The sequence below is a fragment of the Podarcis pityusensis genome (genome assembly GCF_964106645.2).
Source record: "Podarcis pityusensis genome assembly, chromosome: 1".
Lineage (NCBI taxonomy): Eukaryota > Metazoa > Chordata > Lepidosauria > Squamata > Lacertidae > Podarcis > Podarcis pityusensis.
In genome coordinates this window covers 76,349,183-76,366,349 of record NC_138028.1, presented here as the reverse complement: position 1 = coordinate 76,366,349, position 17,167 = coordinate 76,349,183, and the positions used below count along the sequence as shown (strand labels likewise).

Here is a 17,167-nt window from a genome sequence, read left to right as displayed (position 1 = left end):
GGAAAATGCAAATATAATATTGGTGTAACCATGGCAAATACAGTTGCAATATAAAACAGGAATTAATACTCAGTTTAAAAATCAAGGATGTTTCCACAGAAGTATCTTGGATTCTTAGAAACGTGGCTTCAAATATTTGCTCGTTTCTGAACCCACTTGGTGGCCTTGGATAAGTTGCTTTCATTCATCGTTTTTCTATTCCCTGATTGCTTATTTAGAATATTAATGGAGTTCTTATAAAGTGAAATAAAAGAGTTGAAAACATTTTGTATGTTAGAAATCTTTAAAAAGAATTTGATATTTGGTTCACAAAGTTGCTTTATACACTCTGTTTATAAATACAACTGCTATTCTTTGACTTTTCCCAGGCTGAAATGCCTGTTCCTAGCAAGCCTTGTGAAACATGTGTCTGCAGCTCTGAAAAGGACCCAGACTCCAATACAAATCTTGTAAAATGTCAACCAGTTACATGTGATAAGGATTGCCAAGAGGTAAGCACAAATCTTTAGTTCCCCTATTACTGCTTCTTTCCCAACAGAACAATTCTAACTTACGTCTGTACACAAGTAAGTGCTATTGAATTCAGTGGGTCTTTTCCCAAACTAAGTGGGGTTGGGATTGCAGCCTTAATCATTGCAGGTGGCTGCCTCTTCCACACGTATCATGCATGGTTAACTTTTCCTGTCTGCCAAACAGGGTTACGAGTACCAGGTAGAAGCTGGGGAGTGTTGTGGGAAGTGTGTCCAGAACGCATGCATAATCAACATGAATGAAACCACCGAGATACTACAGGTAATTATGTATTCTCACTCTTCTACTTTCTTTACCCAACTGACAATGATGATTGTAGGCGTTCTCAAGCATATTTTTTGCTCATTCTTGGCCTTCTTTCAAATTGGGACACATGAATTTAGAGAACCAAAGTCTACACTGCATACACAAATAAACACTGAGGGGTCCAAGTAAATGACTGAAATGTGAACAGGCTAAGCTGAACAGGCAGTTCTGTGGGGATTTGAATGGTCATTCAGTATCTGTAAGCATGGCTCTCATGGCAGCAACTGTCTACCTGATATTTGAGAACTCATCTACGACTTAGCTAGAAGGTCAAAAGGAAAGCATGTGAAAGTTCTGTGGATTAAGGATCTAGTGAGCTGTGAGACATCAAACAAGGAAACACAGAAACTAGCACCCAAAATAATGGGAGTCACTTGCAGGAGGTGAAGAATCTGATCCTGCAAATAATCTGTTGCTCCCTAAATAGGTGGTGCCCAATCACAAAATAAAAAGCTAGCTAGTTAAACCTGATTATGCAATTGCCTTGTGTTTATCAAGCACTGAGGTCAAGCTGGGTCCAGTGAGATCCAAGTTGCCAGACTACCTGAGTTAGTGCTTAAATCAGGCGTGGGGAACTTGTGGCCCTTCAAATGTTGTTGGATTCTAACTCTCTTCAACCTCAGTGGTCAGCGATGATCAGAATTGTAGTTCAGCAACATCTGAATGACTGCGGGTTCCCTACCCCAGTTAATATTAGAATCAGTAGGACAAGGTAAAATTGTTCATTACCATTAATGTCACGTTTTGAATTGATTTAGTAGCATTTAAAAGCAGCTTTGACTGCTCTAAGTTCTGATTATTTCTCATCATTCAAAAATATTTAGGATGTATTGGATTTGCATGTCAGGTGATGCAAGTTCAAATGTCGTCTTGGTAATGTGGCAATATATCTCACATGCAATATATCTCACATGCAAAGCCAAAGCCCACTTACCTGCGTCTAAGAAAAAAATACCAATTTCCAACAAGCGTGTTTAGGATTATAACTACAGAGCTGCTATGGAAAATGAGGGTTAGAATAAATTGTGACATGTCCTGAACCAATGAGATGTGATTGTGGGCAGTGGCAATCTAGCTAATTTTAGAGTATATTTGGTATGCTAAAACTTGAAAACAAAACGAATAATGCTGTGTTTTATTCATGACAACAGCCTGGTGATATTTGGCCACCAGGAGGAAATAACTGCAGCTACTACGAATGTGAGCAAATGAATGATACATTCATTCTGGTCCAATCTAAAAGGAAATGTCCCATCATTCATCCAGAGGAGTGTGAATCTGTAAGTTTTCTTTTCCCCATTCTTAATTTATAATCATTTCTGCTCTAATTATGTTAAAGCTCAGACAATAAGTTCTCAAGCCGTTTTTGAGTAAGATATCATGTGCAATCACTGTCACCAGTTTTAAAATAATAAACAATACTTGTTTGTCAGACTTATCCTGGACAACGGATATAGGGACACTTGGGGGGTCTGTAAGGGCACGGTGCAAATCCAGTACAGTGGTACCTCGGGTTACATACGCTTCAGGTTACAGACTCCGCTAACCCAGAAATATTACCTCGGGTTAAGAACTTTGCTTCAGGATGAGAACAGAAATCGTGCAGCAGTGGCACGGCAGCAGCGGGAGGCCCCATTAGCTAAAGTGGTGCTTCAGGTTAAGAACAGTTTCAGGTTAAGAACAGACCTCCGGAACGAATTAAGTACTTAACCCGAGGTACCACTGTACTAGAAAGTTCCCACTTTTGCATGCAGCAGTAGTGTTTTGTTTTTTAAAACAACAACAACAACAACAACAACCTTCTTTTCCTGTTCTATAGCATGAACTTGAACTGACTCCTGATGGCTGCTGTGAAACATGTAAACCTAAAAGTAAGTGAAGTTTTTGCTTACCTTGTTGATTACTAGGGCATTTTACAACAAATGACTGAACAATACTGTGCCTAGGTCCAGCTTAACTCTATTTAGATTAAGAACCATCTCCTATTATCTAACCTTCTTATATTGTTTGAGATGGAGAGAAGTCTCTTCTGAAACCTGCAGCTGTAGTTTGTCCTACTTATTTTTGCTGAAAGTCTTGTTTTGCACTGAGTCTTCATAAGAACATAAGATGAGTCTGTTGGATCAAGCTTATGGCCTATCTAGTCCCGCAGCCTTTTCTCACAGTAGCCAATCAGATGCCTGAGGGAAGCAGTACAGCAGGCAAGTAGCAAAGTATGGTTGCTTTGAAAAACAGACCTACCTACAAGAAACTGTCTATAAATAGCATTTAGCAGAATGCTATCTATTACTAAAGACCTAAATTAAGCCTACCCTTTGATGCCATATGTCTATATGACTCTTTTGTTCTGTAGCTCATCTGTAGCCAGAGGTAGAAATCAGTGAACATTATGACATGCTATTTATTGATTTCCCCCATACACACCTCTTTTTCTTTCAGCGAATGACTGCAAGGTTCACAAGAACCAAACTCTTATACGTCACAGTGAATGCATATCTTCTGAAGTTGTGGAACTGACCTACTGTGAAGGGGCTTGTCCAAGCTCTTCAAAGTAAGTGACAAAAAGTCCTATCCATTTATCCACGTCATTTTGGGATATTCAAGTAATACCAAGCAGAAAATTACAAAGGTCCTCACAGTGAATTTCATATGCATTTTGAAGCAGGAGCACTCTCAGCTCTTGTATGTGAATACACCAGTACGCTGATTACCGTATTTTTTGCTCTATAAGACTCACTTTTTCCCTCCTAAAAAGTAAGGGAAAATGTGTGTGCGTCTTATGGAGTGAATGCAGGCTGCGCAGCTATCCCAGAAGCCAGAACAGCAAGAGGGATTGCTGATTTCACTGCGCAGCGATCCCTCTTGCTGTTCTGGCTTCTGAGATTCAGAATATTTTTCTTCTTCTTTTCCTCCTCCAAAAACTAGGTGCGTCTTGTGGTCTGGTGCATCTTATAGAGCGAAAAATACGGTACATTCTGTCATTATGACAATGTACACAGAACCCTAGTTTGTTAAGGGTGCTGGAAATAGCTCTGGGAGGAGAATATAAACCAACCCCAGGATTGTTTTTTGGGATGAAAATTTGCTTTAAATGTATGGTGTGTATGTAGCATCTATCAGTACCATTATTTCCCTTCAGCTTGCTGCTTGGGCTCTCAAAATTGCATTGTGTCCCTAATATAAAAAACCAGGGGAGAAATCCAGTGTCACAGCAGTGGATGCAACAGGACTTCCCCTTCCTCTCCTCCTCCCTGTGCCCCCTCAAATTTGTTCTTTAGGGCCCCCAAGCCCTCTGGAACAGACTTTAGGAGTGCACAGGAGACTGGAGTGGGGAGCAGAGGAATGGGAAGCCCCGTTTGCACAAGTGAAAGTCCATTGCACAACAGGATGCTGAATTTGGTTTAGTCCCAGATTCAGAAGTAATTTTCACCAGAGCTGGAACATGAAGTGTTGTACATGTGATCATTTTCTGCCATTTTCTGCTAATATTGAATAAAAGACTGTCATCCTGATTCTACACTTTACACAACTATATACAGGAGAAATGTATTCTTTATTATTATTATTTTTACATTTGGGACAAACCGTACTAATTTTAGTGTGCTTTATTCAAAATATTAGAAGCAAAATGAATATACAACAGTATTTTAATCATTCTTATTAAACAACAGACAAATTGTAAGTGGGTTGGTTCACTATTCCAGTTTAGACACTGCAGCATTCAGGTGCATTAATTTCAAACACCCAGACTCACAAAGTATCTTGTTTCCATGTACGTGGTACCCTGACTTTCCATCTATCCATGTGGCAGAACTAGAGAATCCTGATCTGTGCACAGATTCTTCAATCTATGTGTAGAAACGTTGGTGTGTTCCTACAGGAATATTGGAGGGGCAATCCCAATCCATAACACACTTTTATTTCCCCAGATCTGTTTCCCTTCCCATATTCTGGTTTGGAAGTAGAACTTGAATCATGTGAAAGGAAAGTGTTTTATGTAGACGTAGCCTTTTGCATCCCCACTCCTCCACTCCTCATGTTTCTTTGGTTCCTCCCTTGATTTGGTAGCATGTTGAGTACCAAATTGCTCATGAAACAAAAACTATAAATAGAAGCTTTGAAAGCAAATACACCTAAGCCTGTTTTGATAGGCAAAAACCTCCTGCTCTTAAAGCCAATCATTGGGATTTGGTAAATCTAAGCTGGAATAGTGAGATCTAGCAGTCAGCCTAGACTGCTAAATGTGGTAGAGTCACATTTTCAGGAAAACCTCTAATCTAATATATTTCACTTGGACAGGTATTCCAGTGAGGCAAATACAATGCAACGTGAGTGTACCTGCTGCCAGGAGCTCAAGAGCCATAGGAGAAAGGTGACCTTGACATGCCAGGATGGCAAAATCATTGACTATGACTACATCTACGTGGACGAATGTCAGTGCATGACTGCGTGCATTCCACAATCCAAAATTTAGTTAAGGGAAGAGGGAAAGTAGTGACTTTGCATTCGTCACAGGAAAAAGAACCCAACATGTTCCAAAGCAGCTAAAACCAGTCGCCATCTAAATGCTACTTCATGTCTCTCAATATGTCCCTGAAAAGGTCGATAGTAGCCTTTTTCTTGGTCAGCTGCCTAACCAAATTAATGTTCTATTTCCTGCATGATCATTTTTGGCCATTTTGGCTAGCTAGTTACAAAAACAAGTGCATTTAGAAAAGCTTCCAAGGATCCCTATAAATATAATAAAATGATGATAGAAATGTATAACATTGTACTGTAAACTAAACTTCTGCTTCAAATTTTCTCTGCAATGCTGTTTATTTTTGGCAACTATCTTTTAAATTACTGAGCAACCTTTGCTACAGAAGGAGTGTTTTGTATAGTGTCAGCAGGCATGTGATTTTGACAAAGATAAAGCTGCTTTCCTTTTTACTCTTGTTTCTTAAGATTAATAAAAAATTTAAGCATGTTTCAACTTTGACATCTGCCGATTTCATTCACTGGGCATTGACATCCCTTAAGTCACATCACACAGCTATGATTCTGTTGTTTGGGACACCAGAAAGGATGGGGCCCAGCTGTAGTCTCTCAGGATGCTTTTGGGCTTTGTATGGATGTTTCTTCTACCCAATTGCAAAGTGCAAAGCAATAGCTAAATCTTCTTTATTATTACATTACAATGTTGTTTTACAATTGTTTTTATGCCATTTTTTTCTCGAGCCATCCTAGGCTCCCTTTGCGGAAGAAGGGCAGGTTATAAAACTGAAATAATAAATGATTAATGATTGGGATTTTTATACCATCAGTTCAATCCTATTTCATTCAAAGTAAGAAATTTATCATTTCAGTAAATTCAGTATATACACCAAATTCGGTACAGACCATCCTCAAACCTTCCTCTCCTATGCTACCGAGCTTCAAACCAATCTCTTGAGCTGTTTTCTAAACATAAGCCATAGAACCTCCAATCTCCCTACCCTGCATTTCTCATTTTAATGGTGGAATGTGATTCGGCTGATTCATTCTACTTAATGCTCTTCAGGTCAAATGTAAAAGCCTTTGGTGAAACCTACCGTAAATTTCGCTCTATAACACGCAGATTTTTTCTCCTAAAAAGTAAGGTGAAATGTCTGTGCGTGTTATTGAGCGAATGTGTGGTCCCTGGAGCTCACTTGCCGGAGCGCAGGGGCAAAATAGGCAAAAATCAAGCAAAAATAAGATCGGGCGGGCGGAGGGAAGGGGGAAGGCGGAAGCTTTCCTGCATTCTGCCTCAGGGTCTTACTGCCCACCGGCTTCTGTTGCTGCGTTTGCTCAAACTCAACAAAGAGCAGGGAATCCCCTGCCCTCCTGGCAAGCAGAGGGTTAAGGAAAGGATCGAGTCCTCCCTTCTAATTCTTTCCTAGTCACACTGCGTGCAGGCTCCAGCCCACCACTTCCTCCTCTCCGTGCTCTAGGGACTCGCAGGCAGCCGAAAAGCAAAAGCATGCAGGTGGGAGAGAGAGACAGAGAGAGGGCTGGCTTGGGTGGGTGGGGGGGGAACTTTTGCTTTACAATGGTAGGTTTCTCATTTCTTTTCCAAAAGCAGAGAGCCCTGCCCCCAGGCCCCCTCCAAATTACAGCTTCTCCAAGCAATGTACTGCTGGAGGGAGACAGTATGCTTGTTTGGAAGAGAAACCCTGCTTCCCTGCTCGTAAGTAACAGCAGGCTGGATTGCAGAGTGAGACATGGAAATCTCTGGATTTATATGCTGTATATCAAATATCTTAATCTATACTTTCTACACGCGGCTGGTAAATCAGAATCTCCTGAGCCAGAAGGATTACAGCATCTCTCCTCTCCCCTTCATTAAAAGCCTAATACTCTTCTTTGAAGAAGTATAACGTGAGAATGTTTTTTATATATATTTTTTAAAGTTCTTTTCCTCATTGTGCGCTATACACTGATAATTGCTGCCACAATAACAATTGATTGAAAATGGAATTTAGTCTCCCCCCCCCCCCATAGAGAGCTGTTCTTCAGACGTTTAGCCTTAATACAGTGGCTGATGTAATACCCTTCTGCTTCACTAGGCATTTTATATAGGGACATTAAAATTGATTTTCTACATCTTGGCAGATGAAAAAAAGTGTGTTACATGCCCTATTGCCCAAAAGTGTGCAAGCACAGAGCAAAGGTTGCAGTGACAGAGGTGGCCAAAAAAGAAATACCGTAAATAAAAAAGAAATCATACTTCGTATATCCTGTCTGGCTTGGGTGGGTGGGTGGGGTGGGGGCTTTTGCTTTCCTTCCCTCCCCATTTAAAACGTGGTGACAAAGCACGGATCCACATGGATCCTCAGGATTTTTGCATTGGGTCACCCCAAATTCACCATCAGATCACATTACATGTCCATGGCTACAGTCTGTACCAAAAAAATCACGCACCCACTGTTGCCTGGGGCTGCAATGGTGCAAAAACGTGGTTACAAAGCATGGATCCACATGGATCCTCAGGATTTTTGCATTGGGCTACTCCAAACTCACTGTCAGATCACATGTCTGCGGCCACAGCATGAACCACAAAAATCATACACCCACTGTTTCATTTAGAATATTTTTTTTCTTGTTTTCCTCCTCTAAAAACTACGTGCGTGTTATGGTCTGGTGCGTGTTATAGAGCGAAAAATACGGTATTTTTACACAACTCTAAAGCATTGCTGAGCCCTGCAACATAGGGAAAGACACTCTGTAGAGCAGGGGTCAGCAAGGTTTACCTCGCCTAGGCCGGTTTACTCCAGCGGAGATCCCTCCGTGGGCCGGATCGTGAGTGCGTGCACCTGCATTTTGCAGCGTCTGCACAGACGCGATTTTCGAAGCCGCAGAAGCGAGTGCCCACACTGTGCTGTGCTAGTTTAGCGCAGCACACGGGGACTTGCCAAGCAGGCGGCTTGGTTCGGGGAGGCCGCTTGTAGCCCGTGGGCCTTAGGTTGCCGACCCCTGCTGTAGAGCAAGGAAACACTGTCCTCTCTCTACCAGCATGTTAATCTTCACACTGGATTGCAGCCTTTAACAGATTCAGCTTGCTGTTCCCCTGCTGTTAAAAGCAGTAGAATGCAGAGCAGGGGCAGTCCATCCTGTTTTGCTGCCTGAGGCACCCCTCCCCCCTTTCGCTGAAGCTCATTGAGAGTGGTGATATTCCGCAAGGCCTCGCCATTCATCTTCCCTGCACTTCTTGCACTGCCTGTGAAGAGTGCAGCCACTGTTGCCTGCTGCTCTCCTATCTCCTATGTTTAACCTCACCTTCTGCACATCAGGGTTTCCCTGGTCCGCCTCCAGTTGCCTCAGGCGGCAGTGGTGTGAAGGAGGGAGTGCAACTCGCCTCCCTTGTGGCTGCTGAAAAACTAAAAAGGGAAATGCCTTTTCACAGCCACTGCAGCCATCAAGTGACAAGGAGGAGGAAGCTAGCACTGGCAGAAGGAAGGCCTGGAAGAGGCAGAACCATGCACAGCAACAGCAAAAAAAAGTGCTGGGGAAGCAGCAGCAGCATTTTCTGTTTTGCCTCAGGTGGCAAAATGTCTTTGTTCAGTCCTGCCTTCTGGATTCAATAATGTTTCAGGGTTTTTCTGATCCATGGGAGAGTGTCAAATACATTCAAAACTGAAGGTATGGAACTCACAAGGAAATGTTTTTTATACACTGTTCCATACTGCAGCAACCATCCACCTAGCACTGACTACATGTTCACAGAGAATTTAAAAGCAATATCCACTTCATTAGTCAACAGAAAAAATCTCGGTGGTGTGCAAACTTCTAGAGTGAGTGAAATGCCTTAGGTTAGAAGAAGACAAGATGGAAACCCCATTCTATAGTTTTTTAACAGTCTTAAGAGGATGGAGAATTGTGGACTTAAAATACAATTCTAAGAATTTTTACTCGAGAATAATTCCAACTAAACTGAATTTAATTTGCTTCCTAGTGACAGGTGTACATAGGGCTACAGCCTCAATGGGGTTAGATTGTGCTTGATGCATTGGCCATATGCTTTGTTCAGTTTCCTGGATAGGGAATGGCCAGAATTATATGATAGGAGTAAAGACTGATGGAGACTCGAGAGTTGCATATTAATGTGCAGTGCCTCATGCACTTTTTAAAGAACAATGGAAAGCCTTCCAAAAGCAGAGAAAGCCCAAATCGGGTATTATTTCATATTCACAGTAAAGATATTCTGATCCACTTTCTCTTTTAACCAATGATACAAAATCAGCATTCTTCCTGAAAGCCTCAAAGCAACAAAAGTTGCTATGTTCTAGCATCCTGTATCTCTGAATCGAAGGGTGTTTTTATGGAGATCCAGACACACTGGAGCCCTTGTTGTGGCCATGTTGTTCGCTTACAGCCAACTGTGTTGCAACGCTATATTAATTAAGTTCTTCCGATTTTCTCAGCTGGTGTAACGATTATATTCAGTGAGTGGTGGTGACAGCAGCAAGCCTTCAATCTGAAAACACAATTCTGGTGCCTTTGACTGAGCTAATTGGTTATGATGTTCATTTAATATAAGGAAAGCACGAGGATTCATGTTTCCTTGCCTAGCTTATAATGAAACATGCAGGCCTCGAAATGACATCTAGATTACATTACAGGAGGCGATGCCCTGAGGTCAACAACAAGGAACACGGCTCTTTTGCCTCCATGCTGAGCAACACTGCTGAAACTCTTCAATCTCCTACTTCTTTTGAAGTAAAACACACCCATGAGAGATAATGGGAACCTTTTTGAGTTCATTTTCTGCATTTTGAAATTATTTTCATCAAAGAATTAGAAAAACATTAACACAGAACTTAATACTTAATCCAACTGGCTTATTTTTTATTTTTTAAAAAGAAGCTGCAAGAGTCATTAAGATGTCAAAGACCAGGGCCATAGCTAGGGCGTGGCGGGGTGGGCCCCTGCCAGGGGTGAAGGTGTCTTGGGGGGGCAAAAATATGTCCATAAATATAAATATTGATTATTGCCTCTTAGGAAATGGTTTTAAATAGAGGGTGACTTGAATGGGTGGAGGGGTATGTGGAGGAGAGGTGGAAGAGCTAACTTGTCCATGGCCAAGGGGCGCAATCTGGAGGGTTCTGCCAGGGCACAAGATCACGTAGCTATGGCTCTGCAAAAGACTTCCAAGTTAGTAATTATGCTTCAAGGCATAATCAGATTTATCACTTCAGTTACCAAAAACATTCACTCACCTCATCAAGAATATTCACTGAGAACTTTTTCCTTTTATTTACAACCTATGGCACCCTAGGCTATTATTATTTTTCCTGTGTAGAAATTGTTTCAATTCAATTTACAGCAGAGGAATATTGGGTAACATGAAGGAAAACATTACCATTTTGGAATGTAGTGGATGACTTGGGGGGGGGGGGGAGAGCTTAGGAAGAGTCCTGCTGGATTACACCAAAGGCCTTTCCAGTCCAGAATCCTGTTTTCCACAGAGCCCATACAAATGCCCTTGAGAAGTTAGTCACCACACTGCTCACCCGTACTAACTCTATATTGTTTATAAGCCTATTACCAAAGCAAAGATCCCAATACTAATCCTGGGGAGCTCTACTTTCCACATCCCTACAGTTAGAGATCAATTTATTTCCAAAACTTTGAATACTGCTACTTAAAACAATTCCTGATCCATAACAGAACCTCTTCTGTTATTTCCAGATTCTGTCCTGAATTCTGTCCATTCAATTTTTCCCCTTCTCATTTTTGGAACTTGTTATTGAAGGAAAAACAAGTCACTATTGATTACCTAAAAGTAAATAAAAAATAAAAAATGGAAATATAATTTATGGACTCCCTTCAGAAAGTAGCTCCTTTCCTCTTCCTCCTCACCATTTTGCCCATATTATTTTGCTTCAAAAGATGGCAAACTCTTCTGGCCCAGGGAATACCCAGAAAGCCATTTAAGCATCATTTGTATTGCGCCGCTATTAATCTTGACATGATATTGTGTCATTTACTGGAACCACTTCAGGCTTGATTAGAGCAAAACAATATGCTTTGGGAGGCTAGCACATGAGGGAGGGGAGATATAATTTTCTTCCCATGTAGCGAGCTTGTAATCACTACCAAGGAAGCTCTATAGGGCTCTTAGGATTATAATGTGGCATAGGTAGTTTCAAATATTTTACCATCATGAAGCTCTGCTAAGAGCCATCTACACAACTCAATTAAACTGAATTACTAATGTAATTACCACCAAAGGCTTGCCTGAAGCACTAAGTGCACAAGGACAACTTGAGGTGTTGTTTGCTTCTCAAAGCTCAGGAGCAAAACAAAGTGCATGTCAGATGACTGAGGATGTCTCCATGTAACTGCTCACACTAGTTTCACCATGTGGTTTAGTACCTGAGTATACAATCTTGCAATGAAGACATGCCTGATTCTGTGAACTGTTCAAAAATTGAGATGTGACAGATGTTACTCATGCAATTTGCTCTTTGATTTTATTTCATATATATACACACACACACACACACACACACACACATATATATATATATATATATATATATATATATATATATAAAACCATTGTTAAAATTGCTTTTCCGGGAAACAGGTATTTAAATTAATGTACTACTGAAAATACCTGGAGGTGTTAATTTAAAACAACTCTTTTTTCATCGGATATCCTACCAACATATAGACTATAACTGAAAAAATAAAACCAATGTTTCAGCAATATCTGGATAGGCAACCTTTTATGGAGTAAATTCATCGTGTAGTCCAGTACTAATCATCCCTTTTCAGATATGTACAATTAATTTCAATGCATTATCTTCTCAATTATGCATGCTTAGCATTGCAGTCATAAAACTGTCTATTTCATCCACTTTTCCACATTTGCACACAATTGCACTTAGGACACACTATTCCCCAAACGAGATCGTTTGAGTGGAGTATCACAAACAATGATATACAAACAGTGCTGTAAGACACTCCAGCTCATCAGCAGCAGAGAGAGGTAATGTATAAAGTGTTAAGTGTTGTAACACAGGCACATGCAGCCTACAAATTATATTAAATTGCATAATCACTACTAGACAGTAGTAATAAAAGTTTAATTTTATAAAATACCCCTTTCCTGAGTACTGCAATTTAACTTCATTTTATTTGCCCCACAAAACCACCCTGTGTGGCAAATCCCTCTTATTCCTGTTGTATTAACCAAGAAACTGAGGGAGAAAATATGACTTCACAAGAACAGCAGTGTGACTGAAAGAAAGAATGGACTCAAACCTCTATCTCCTGGGTTCATCTGCAACACCCACCAGCCACTTCACCACACAGATTCTTAAATGATTCACTCTCCTTCAAACAAACTATCCTTGCAGTATGGATATTCCACTAAGTATAAACAAATACCAGGAAAGCCTCTGTGGCCTACAATATTTTGGGTTGTGTTTTATTCAATGTAGCAACAGACTTAGGTTAGTCCTATTAGCTTCAGTGAGTAATAGCTGGATTTAAAAATTGTCTACGTTTCACTTAATATAATTCCTAGCCTCTGGAACATAATGTCGCCTATTAAAAACAAACACTTTCCCATGGTTTGGTACACATTTATTAAATTAGATAGAATGGGATAAAATATTTTACAATGCAAGAGACAAACATCTGAACCTCAATACAGTAAAAAACAATGTCTTCAGAATTATTACAGCAAAACATCCTCTATACAGTATTACAGGTCAGTCAACACAAGCAATAATATCTGCAAAGGGAAACACTTGGAACCATCAGCACACACTCACACAGCAGTAGAGAAGAAGGTGGCAAGCATCTAGCTAGACAAGAATATTCCTGTATTTAACCCACTCACAGGTCCTTGGCAGGTTTGAAGCTAGTGCGAATACCAGTTCAGTCTTCAGCAGAGTTCTTCCGGCTGTGGAGGAATGCTGTGCCAGATGCACAAAGCTGAACATGCTGTTCATTTAAACGGAGCATATGAGAAATTGCATTGAGAATTGTGCGTTGCACAGCATTTCTTTTACTTGACAGGTGACTAGTGCATTTCAGTTCACACATCAGCAACTTGCACCCCAATCTTATTCCCATTGATCTGGAGGCAAATTTCATTAAAATCCATGGGGATCACTTCCAAACACATGTTTGAAGGATCGGGGGAAATCCCGGTAGTTATCAAGAAAAGATATGCATATAACTGTAGCCATGCTTGAAATTACCCCTTTCAACTTTAATGATACATAGTAGTCATTGAATGCAGGACATTAATACAGGACTGTGTGTTGTCATTGTTTTCTTCATGATAGAGGAACATGTTAATAGCAATCTATCATATTTACTACCCATGTTCTTCGATGGTTCTCTCTGCTCTATTGTTTAAAAATGCAGCTTAACAACCACTACTAAAGCTTCCCAGACTTTCAACAGGTCTCATATCCTTGTACCTTCCAGAAACTGAATTTAGTCAAAACACTCCCATTCCTATTTATGTCTTTATGGTGAAAGTGCATTCTCAACTGTTTGCACTGCGTTTACAATTCAGGATCTTCCCTAAGCTAAAAGAAACCCTTTAAAACCATCTCCAGAATAATCTTAATAATAATTCTATTTAAGTACTTTACTTGGATGTAGTTTTCTAGAACTACACAGTCCATTTTATTCTATGGGTATAATGCTACAGCAGATTTCCCCAAACATCAAATTGTTATTCCAGACTTTCCGCTGAGTACGTCTGAGTTCTCAAAATATATTAGTTCACAAATACCACAAGACTTACCTGTACTATGATGCTACTGACAAGGTATGCCATTAGATAAAAGTTTGATCTGAAATTATTGTAAAATAGGAAGAAAGTATCCAAGCTAATTTTCTGATGATCACACAAGCTTCTTCGGTCTAGAGCAGCCCTTGCCAGCCTGGTGCCCTTTAGATGTTTTGGACTACAACTGCCCAAAGCCATGCTGGCTGGGAGTTATACAAAGCAGCTGGAGGGCATCAAGTTGTTAAAGACTGATCTAGAGGATGTTGTAAAATACACACATTGCAGCAGATTGTATTCATGTATTTAAAAAGCAACAGAAGGATAGGAAGGCGGAGGAGGGAATAAATGCTCACAGATGCAAGTCTGCTAGCTAGATGGAAGGATACATACGCTTTAAGCAACAAACAGAAAGAAAACACACAAATTTTTGGTACTGTATTTAAAAATCATTTCCTCCCCTATATTTTACTCATTAAAAAAATAAATATTTGAACTATAAGCTGGCTGTGCCAGGAGTACTTATGATGATATGATGAAGTATTCTAGTGGACAATTTTTTGAATGCTTGCAGGAGCGGAGCAGGAATGGGGGGGGGGGGGGGAAACATGCACACTTTTTTTCCAAAGTGATAAAAGTCACAACCAATCTGAGAGACTGAACTGTGTTCAAACACTTGAGAAAGTACAAAGTATGGCTGGCAATTACAGAAAGTAATTAAAATGTTTTAAATCCATCAATAAGCCAAACAGCACATTTAGAAAAAATGTGCATATTAAAGTGCATTACTTTGCTTTTTTGCCAAACAAGAAAGGAACTGATTAAACAGGAAAAAAATTGTCCTCTTCTACAGTTCTGTAGGTCTAACAATACACAATGAATATGTACAATTCCCCTCTTCCAACATACTGGGATTGTATTTTAAATTTGGTTTGCCTCATTTGTGACAATGGATTCTTTCACATGCCTCAGTTTTGATGGAATTAAGGCCAACTGGTACTCAATGAGTAATGACTGTGTATATCATACTGGTATTATGCCTTGAATTATTTTTTTTCAAAATGGAAAAATTGAAGATTTCATCCATAACAAATGATTATGGATGAAAAATGAAAATTTCTTTTAAAGCATTATTATTATTTTATGGTAACTGATCATAAGGACATTTATTAAAATGTGATGCCAAATTTTCCCAAGTATAAAATCTTCTCACCTTTATCTTTTTGAATGTTTCACAAATGTAGAAGCAAGGACAGTGCAAGTAAACACAAATTAGGAAATAACCCTGTTCCTCCAGTCTTTGCTACTATGGCCCGAGAAACAATTAACTTCAGATTTCAGATGCACAGCAGCACATCCGATAAGAGTAGCTATCTCTAAACAAACAAAACTCAACAAATATATTGCATTGGTGCCCGATTAATAGGTTGAGCAATGGGATCTCTCATTAGAAAGATCACAAAAGTTACAGGAAAGCCAGTTTGTCTATACTAAGAATTGTTATAAATTGCTGAACCTGCTGAAGGGCACTGTGTAATCACTTTTCAGACAAGTATTTTTTTGATAGGAGGGAACTTTTAAGAAAACCCCCTGTTGAACAGCAGTCTGCTGTGATCACTCAACCTATACTCTATCTCTTATGACAACAGAATGCATAGTGTCAAAACTAGCTGAATAAGCTTGTGTGTGTTTGTTTTCCAAAATGGGGAAAGAAAAAAAAAAGCAGCATAGATGCTCCAACTCCACCTCTCAAACCAATGCAGCCATACATGACAGAACTGATATATTAATAAAAATGGCTGAGATTTCTATAGAACATATGTAAAAACAAAATGTGCAAATGTCCAACAACCACCACCAACAAAATGGGAACACAATCTCTCAGACAGGATGCTTTCTCAGGAAATTCTTCCTCTACCTAAATCCCTGGGCTTGGCAAATCAATAGTAAAAGTAACAATGAAGATGGAAAATGAGCAGATGGTCTAAGATTCCTCTGCAATTTGAAGCAAGGAATTGATAGCAGCATCCTTGTTCCCTCTCTGGGCTTCTAGCACTGAACGGATTACTTCTCTGTCCATGTTGGGGAACATGTCCTGGATAGATTTTAAATCCTCTTCATTACATACATGCTGAGGGTTGACAGCGGGAGGTGGAACTGCCACAGGTACCATGCCTGGGTTACAAACGGTAGGCATTCCTGGAAAATAGAGAGAGACAGTTGAGGAAGACTGGCAAGTATTTTTTTAAAATGATGAAATAGCTTTCAAACAGCATCAAACTCATGGAGTTACAGCACAGTTAAGACAGAGATAGGGAACCCGTGGCATTTCAGATGCTGTTCAAGTCCCAGTCAGCAGCATCAATGACCAGAGATGATAGAAATTACAGTTCAACTGCATCAGGAGGACCAAACATTCCCCATCCCTAGGTTAATACAACCCTTAGGCCTAACTTTCCACAAGTTCAAAGTGTTTAGTGGGTAAAACCTTCCTGTTTAGTAATGGTATTATGTTCTAGATGTAAAAGCACAGACAAACAAACACAAGTATGAACTATTTTAATTAAAGATCCCATTTGCTATTTTGGAAAATTAGCTATTTACAAGACTAGAAGTTGCCAAGCACCTAAAAATTGGCTCCTAATGCCAAAAATCTGAAAAGCCTGGTTAGTCCCATGCAGTCCTTGTGCTTAATCAGAAAATACTGGCTCCTAAATATTTCACGCTGGATCCTTTTAATACAATTCCTGCCCCTAACCTTAAGTTTAGATAGTGAACAGGATTTTGCTATTAAAAGGTAACCTTGAACCACAGATAAATGCATCAGTATCAGTCACAATTTGCACTATTGGAGAGGTAATAATGATATTGAAGACACAAGATGTTAATGATTCCACTAGCTGATAGTTAGCAAAAGGTGTTCCTACCATCTTGACGTTACAGCCAGTAAAAGCAAAAATCAGAACAAATGTTTTTGATTGGAAATCAAATGTATAAATTAATTGATTTGTTTTTAGTCACTATATAGACTAGGTGATAACTCCATCGTTGACAAAATGCAATATAACTACC

General features: G+C 39.8%; 2 protein-coding genes across 5 annotated transcripts in view; one reads left to right on the top strand and one right to left on the bottom strand.

Annotated features, from left to right (window-relative positions):
* Positions 1 to 5,812, top strand: part of LOC308479858 (mucin-5AC-like) — a 63,896-nt gene extending 58,084 nt beyond the window's left edge. Inside the window, exons 44-49 of the mRNA XM_081010836.1 lie at positions 369 to 491; positions 697 to 792; positions 1,989 to 2,117; positions 2,657 to 2,708; positions 3,277 to 3,388; positions 5,137 to 5,812. Of these exons, the coding sequence (XP_080866962.1) occupies positions 369 to 491; positions 697 to 792; positions 1,989 to 2,117; positions 2,657 to 2,708; positions 3,277 to 3,388; positions 5,137 to 5,311 (687 nt within the window). The 3' untranslated portion in view covers positions 5,312 to 5,812. The remainder of the gene's footprint in view (positions 1 to 368; positions 492 to 696; positions 793 to 1,988; positions 2,118 to 2,656; positions 2,709 to 3,276; positions 3,389 to 5,136) is intronic.
* Positions 5,813 to 12,918: 7,106 nt separating this feature from the next.
* Positions 12,919 to 17,167, bottom strand: part of TOLLIP (toll interacting protein) — a 35,799-nt gene continuing 31,550 nt past the window's right edge. For all 4 annotated transcript variants that reach the window (XM_080999746.1, XM_080999743.1, XM_080999744.1 and 1 more), the window contains one exon: positions 12,919 to 16,294. In XM_080999746.1, the coding sequence (XP_080855872.1) occupies positions 16,080 to 16,294 (215 nt within the window). In that variant the 3' untranslated portion in view covers positions 12,919 to 16,079. The remainder of the gene's footprint in view (positions 16,295 to 17,167) is intronic.